Source organism: Teleopsis dalmanni, chromosome 1, assembly GCF_002237135.1.
Source record: "Teleopsis dalmanni isolate 2A chromosome 1, ASM223713v2, whole genome shotgun sequence".
Lineage (NCBI taxonomy): Eukaryota > Metazoa > Arthropoda > Insecta > Diptera > Diopsidae > Teleopsis > Teleopsis dalmanni.
In genome coordinates, this window is record NC_051846.1 from 59,184,725 (window position 1) to 59,192,022 (window position 7,298).

Sequence of the window (7,298 nt, forward strand, 5' to 3'; positions counted from 1 at the left end):
TAAGTCCTTCAGTATTTATTTATAAATATTAGTTTTTCATAGACTGACAGTTTACAGCGCCTGCCGATGAGTTGGTAACATTTGCTTAGTTTAAAGTACTTTATAAGATCTTATTTTTCAAATAAAAACTAAAAGATGAATAGATAATTTGCATATTAATTAGTAATACATAAAAAAAATCCTAAACCCTGTTAACTACAAGAAACACGTATATTGAAGATTTCTTACTGCATTAATTATTATCACTACGAACCCCAATCCTCTTCACTAAACGAGTATTCACAAACTTAGTGTTCAACCTCTTTCGAATGTATCATAAAATAAGCCAAAGTCAAAATGCCAATTAACAACATCAAAATTTACAAAGTTTACAAAAATTCAAAAAGACGTTTATCACAATTCCAATCTTTGTATTAAACTATTTAAAAAATAGTAACTGATGAACTGGTAACAATTTATAATTGTTAATCATTAATTGTTAAATAAAACAGTTATTTTAAAAATAATACGAATGAAAATATACGAAAAATGAATAAAAATTATTTTAATATTTGCGTATAAATGGTTTAACTGCTTTGACTGAATCATCCAAGACGTGATCAATGACCGGACGGTAGCGTATAAAAACTTTACCTTCATCGTCTACCAACCAAAGCAATGTATGTTTGCGCCAGTGCTCTTCAAATGGCTTAGCCGTTTGACCTTCGGTAGGCTTACTATAATCAAATTCATCAATTCTCATCTTGAAATCTTCTCTTGCGTGTGCACCACGAGATTCTTTGCGATTTTCTGCTGCTACAATGGTAAGCATACCAATAGCTAGCATATTTTGCAATTCCAAAGCTTCCGTTAAATTCGTATTCCAAACTCTAGACTTGTCAGCAATTTTGACATCCTTAAAATCTTTGAATATTTCACGCATTACTTTCATTCCTTCCAACAGTACAGGACCATCACGAAAGACTGCACCGTATTTTTGCATTGCTCGTTGCATTCTTAAGCGAAGTTGATATGTTGTGTGTTTGCCATTGTTATGTACTAATTTGTCAATGTTTTCAATAGAATCCTCGCCTGCATTTTCTTTCATTTCTGGTGGAGGTGTTGAAGGCTTATGGCATTCAGCAATAGCATTAGCACAGCTTCTTCCGAACACCAGTAAATCAAGTAAGGAATTTGCACCTAAACGGCTAGCACCATGCACAGAACTACAGGAACACTCACCACATGAGAACAAGCCCTCAATTAATTCATCATTTCCAGCATCGTCTATTGTAAGCACTTGTCCACGATAGTTAGTCGGTATGCCACCCATATTATAATGTTCAGTTGGTAATACCGGTATTGGTTCTTTCATCACATCAACACCCGCAAAAATTCTTGCTGTATTCATGATACCAGGCAAACGAGTTTTAATCACCTCATGATCAATATGCATAAGTTGTAAATCCACATGATCTTTTTCGGGACCAGTACCACGACCTTCTAAAATTTCTATAGCCATAGCGCGCGAGACAACATCTCTAGCTGCTAGATCCTTAGCACTGGGAGCATAGCGTTCCATGAAGCGTTCGCCTTCCGAATTGACTAAAAAGCCGCCCTCACCACGACTCCCCTCTGTAATTAAACAACCGGAACCATAAACCCCAGTGGGATGAAATTGTACAAATTCCAAATCTTGTAGAGGCAAACCACGCCGTGTAATCAAACCGAAACCATCACCAGTAGTACTGTGTGCCGAAGTTGTTGAGAAATAAGCGCGACCGTAACCACCAGTAGCAATGACGGTATTCCAAGCACGAAAACGATGTATAGTGCCATCTTCAATACATAAAGCCATAACGCCACGACAACCGCAATCTTCAAAAATCAAATCTAATGCAAAGTATTCAATAAAATAATGGCAATCATAACGCAATGATTGACCATAGAGTGTTTGCAGGACAGCATGCCCGGTGCGATCTGCCACAGCACACGAGCGATGTGCTTGACCACCTTTACCATAATCCAAACTTTGACCACCAAATGCACGTTGATATATTTTACCATCTGTTTTGCGTGAAAAGGGTACGCCATAATTTTCTAATTCCACAATAGCTTTCGGCGCTTCACGGCACATCATGTGTATAGCATCTTGATCACCAAGAAAATCAGCACCTTTGACCGTATCGTAGAAATGCCAACGCCAATTGTCGTCTTCCATATTACCTAATGCTGCATTAATTCCACCTTGTGCGGCAATTGTGTGCGAACGTGTGGGAAAAATTTTGCTTATTACCGCAGTTCGAAAGCCATGTGCTACGAGACCAAAAGCAGAACGCAAACCTGCACCACCAGCTCCAACCACAATTGCATCGTAAGCATGGTCAATTATTTCATAGGTGCGTGAAGAAGACGACGACTTTTTTCTGACACCTTCATTAATATTTGCTCCAATATGGACGAACTGTTTCTGCATTTGCTGCTTTTGAGGCAGACGAAACATTAGTGGTGTCTTGACCTTTGCGAGATTTGAAAAGAATTGCATTTTTCTGTCAATTGAGTTGTTTCTAAAAAACTGAGATAAGAGAAATTGTTAATTGATTTGATTTTCTTTTCAATTTCAAATTATAGAAATAATTTTAAATCATAAAAATCAAGGAATGCTTCAATTTTTAAATCAAATTTTTTATTAAAAATATTCAAATTTGACGTTGCTCTAAATAATGTATCTGTGTTCTTTGATGTACATGTAGAATACGATTTGTGGGGAAGCATTGATTTATATCCATTTTTATATTTTTATGTTTTATTTATTTATTTATATATTTTATTGCATTTAATTATATATATTATTTAATTGTATATTTCTATTAGAATTTAATTAGTATTTAGTCACATTTTTTTGTTTTTCAGCATAACCTAGCCTAACCTATATTTTTATGATTTAATTATTTTTTAATTATATCCTTATGGTTATATATATATATTCATATGTTTATAAACTTTTTCGTATATAATTAGGTATGCGTATATTATATATTCATACATTAATATTTATCATTTTACGTTTGAAAGTAAGGTACACTATCACATAGATTATAATTTGTAGGACTAAGTATTCAATATTTTTCTGACGTGTCTCCGATGATTAGCCTTCACCGTGTCCACTGAAGCCATGGGTTTATAACCATGAAAATGGTTAAGGAGCCATGACAATGACGAAGCTCCAGTAAGTAGATAACTGGAGGTTCGGACACAAGAATCATGATATCTAGTATTGGCAACTCTGGTAAAATTGGAAATTTTTGTGTTGATGCCTGACAGGTTTATATATCCAAATACAGACATACACGTATTTGTAAAATATACAACTTTTAAGTTAGTTTCGAAAATGAATAATAATTTTTAACACTTAAATAATATGTAAAAAGTACGAATAATAACTGCACGAAATACGAATAAATAACAAAATCATATATTGACAGTTATTCGAAATTTTGTACGTACTTCCAAAAATCATTCACAATAGACGAATTTTTAGTCTTGGTAACCATGCGATTCGAACTGCTTATTAGTTAAGCTATTTCAAAGAAGTTGGACTAAATAAGCCAGCAGTATTGTTGTTTTTTAAGTTATTTTTAAAGTAAACAGTTGCTTTTTTACGATATGCTTACAAAAGAATACGCCTATTATAGAATATAAGCTCTGGTACTTTGATTTTAATTTATGAGATGTGAACAAAATATAATGACAACTTCTAATTTTAACAAAACATATATATTTAATTATAGTGGTTTTCTTCGAAGTAAGTTTACTTGAGAACATGTACTTAAGCCACGGTCAAGTAGCTCAAGGCCATAGCTAGGTCTTAAAAACAAATTCAAAATCATTGCTAGGTCTTTAGCTCTTTCTGCAATTACAATGGCATATAATTTATATTTAAAAATCCTTTGATAATAATATTTTATTATCAAAATATAAAAGATATATTATATATCGTTGATGGGTGTTAAGACCCCCACATTTCAGTCAGTTTCTATGCCTTTATGACCTTTTGAGAACATATACACTGTTCAGAAAAATAGATTGCTGTGAAATAGTATTGGCACCAAAGGCATGGTTTGATATTTGAAATGATTCTCACCTGTTAGAAAATCGCCAAAGACACAAACGTAAGACATGCTCATTCACCCGTCTAAAACAAACTAAACATCGTGAAGGCCTGACATGTAACACGTACAACAGTGCAACCAATACAACACAGAATTCAAACAGTATACGAAAATTTAAAACTTTCCATATATTTTTGATCACAATTTGTTTTTGCTTATGGAAGGATAACTTTCTTTGCATTCAAAGCACTCATGTAAGACGTCTGACTTTGCGTATTACCAGAATTTAGTTAAAAAATTTTTGAAATGTTTTTCAAATCAGAAATCAACGCGTCAACTCCTCTGAAGAATTCCATAATAATTAAAAAAATTCCTTAGAGACTGACACCACAGCTACTTAAAATTGGGGAGATTTTTTGTGTTCGTTAAAGACAACGCTTTTGTGACCCCAAACTGGCCTTATTGTGTGTGAAAGGTTGAGGGGGTAAATAATTTTTGAAATCCTTCGTGATAATAATTACTCCGTCACTGTCACCACCGCTGTCTTTGTAGTCTCAATAGAATATCGCAGTAATAATGTGGACATTTTGATAATTTCCGTGATATATTTTATGTCTGCTCGCATTAAAAATATTTCATTAATTTTAATTGGAAATTTTGAAGCAGATAATTACAGAGTGGCAATGCATCAAATATTAAAAAGAATGTTTCAAATGTTCCTTAGGAAGCAGAAAAATGTGGTTGCTTTAGAATTTGGATGAGAGAAAGAAGTGTGCCGAAAGTCAAAAGTTTAATTTGAAACAAATGTCGTAAAATTATTTAAGATAATTTGGGTTTGGATGCTCATAATAAGAAAGAATCCATTCGGATTATATTCGGGTTTTCGCTTTATGCATTTTAAATCAGTTATAAAATTAAAAACTGTAAAAACAAATAATAAAATTACTAAGAAAAATACGAATGCACATAAAAATATAATTGAAAAGTACAAAAAAGAAGACTTAAGAAGTTTTTAAGAGTTGGCGTAATTAGAAATCCAAGCGATTTTGTAATTTTCTTAATTGTAGTGCCTTTTTATGGTCGACGGTCTGAGAGGGATTAAAGGAAGTAAAAATTTAAGCGTCTAAATGAGCAAATGCCAAACAAATAGCTTTAGTAAGCCACTTATTAAAGAATTTTGAAATAAACGGAAAACTCGGAGATAAGTCTCAACGGATATTAGTTGGTTCAAATTAAAGCAAATAAAAAAAAATATGTTACTATAGTCTTATTTAAAGTTAGGTGCACGAAAATAAATTATATTACATAAACAGAAACCATTTTAATTTAATTTTTGTCATCAACTGAATGGTATTAAAACAATTTCTTCTAATTTAGTTGAAGTTTCTCCAAAACGCAAAACCAACTTAGTTGTCAATTTAAGCAATTTCGTTGCCACAACTAAAACTAATTAAAATGCCATCAACACAAAGCGCAGCTTAACAGCATTGATGCACTGATGCACTTGCACTTTGCCAACAAAATTGTACTTTGGCACTCTGTGACCACAATTGGCTACCGTTAATCCACTTTAATTTGATTGTTTGTTACGCGCCTAAAACAGTGCAAATAAATTTGATCACAGCGAATTTATCCGGTGTACGCAATTCGATACGCGACGCAATCTGCCGTACTAAGTTTGTCACAAAACGTGATTTATGCGTTCCAAAAGCACTTAACGCAGTACCCAACATGCACTCCTATTCTCACTCCATCTCGGCATTCACGGAGTTCACAATTATGGGGTGCACTGGACTTAGTAATAAATTTTGCAAAAATTGCCACAAATTCGCGGATTTCTGTTTATAAATCTTTCGACTACATAAATCTCGCGGATTTAACTTTCCTCGTTTCTGTTGTCACAGAAAAATGCAATAAAATTTCGCTTCCATAACAAATCAAAACAAATTTGTATTGATTTAAAAGCTTTTTATGGTCATTGTCGGTTTTGTGACAATATGGATGACAAAAAATGGAGTTGGTTGGAGTCACAAAAAGGAGTAAAGGGAGAAGTATATGGTATTAAGTAAGAGTTTTAACAAGTGAGATTTATTTATATGTTACACATATGAGTGGTACGGGTGGTAATAGATATTTGAAAAACCTTCTCTAAAATACAACTGTAAACACATTTTCAATATAATAGGAAGTGGTAGCCAGCGTAGAAGGGTCTACCTTTCTCTTAACGAAGCGACAGCTTTACCATATCAATGTTCAAAAATGTATAAAAATTTCAGTTAAAATTTTCTTGACTTTACATCCGCTTAACTTTCAAAAGATAACTTAAGAATAATAATAGCAGTTGGACTATAGACACAAACTTATGGAAAATGATGTGTTGTTCCCAGATCTCCAATTGCCCAATTGTCAGATTGAAGCTCCATCACCTCCACTTTAGTGCATATGAACCCATGCCTTCAGTAGAAAGTCAGTTAATTCAGACGTATCGGAAGCTCCTCCCTGGCGGCTGTACCACACATTGGGGTACGCCACACACCCAACACATGCAAGCACCACTAGTGATGCCCGGGCAACTGTGGTGGCTGGTCACTTAAAGTATTTTTCAACAAGCACAAATATAAACCAAATAAGGATTAATCAACCTATTTATTTTGTACAGAGCAAAATTGTATCTATTAGATAGAAATAAGAAGAACAGAATAAAAGTAGAAAATGATAACATATCTGCCTTTTACTCAAACATATTTCTATCCACAGATAGAAATAAAGAAATCTACCAAATATATGAAAATAATTAGTACTGCAGTTACTATTACTTACCTGAAATTCCCAGGCTTTTTTATTAATAACAAATATCAGCTGCGTTAATAATGATATTTTAACAAATATAAAATCTCAACTATTCATTAACTATTTATACAAATTTTTTTTATTAACTGAATAAACAAATTTTTATTGACATATAATGCAATGCATTATATATATATTCATCGACTAATAATGCACGAGACTATTAACATAGTGATAACATAGTGATTTAATTGTCGGGTATATGTCAAGAATAATCATCGAGTTTCAAAATGATCCCTAAAGATGCTGAGCGACCATATTGCCTACCTAATACATAAAATCTTAACTTCGGATATAATCTTATATATAAAATTAACATTGTCAAAATGTTAGTTACCGTACTCCTCCGAAACGGCT

The 7,298-nt window shown here is 33.0% G+C and overlaps 1 protein-coding gene across 1 annotated transcript; it reads right to left on the bottom strand.

Moving 5' to 3' along the window:
* Positions 1–505: 505 nt before the first annotated feature.
* Positions 506–6,949, bottom strand: LOC119689179 (succinate dehydrogenase [ubiquinone] flavoprotein subunit, mitochondrial-like). The gene is made up of 2 exons (XM_038103989.1): positions 6,912–6,949; positions 506–2,554 (listed from the first exon to the last, which is right to left on the bottom strand). Exon 2 carries the CDS (start codon positions 2,522–2,524, stop codon positions 545–547), a length of 1,980 nt encoding a protein of 659 aa, XP_037959917.1. The 5' UTR covers positions 2,525–2,554; positions 6,912–6,949; the 3' UTR covers positions 506–544.
* Between the last annotated feature and the right edge of the window lie 349 nt (positions 6,950–7,298).

Coding starts and splice junctions, on each gene's coding strand:
- LOC119689179 (XM_038103989.1), bottom strand. CDS start 2,524: ATGCAATTCTTTTCAAATCTCGCAAAGGTCAAGACACCACTAATGTTT.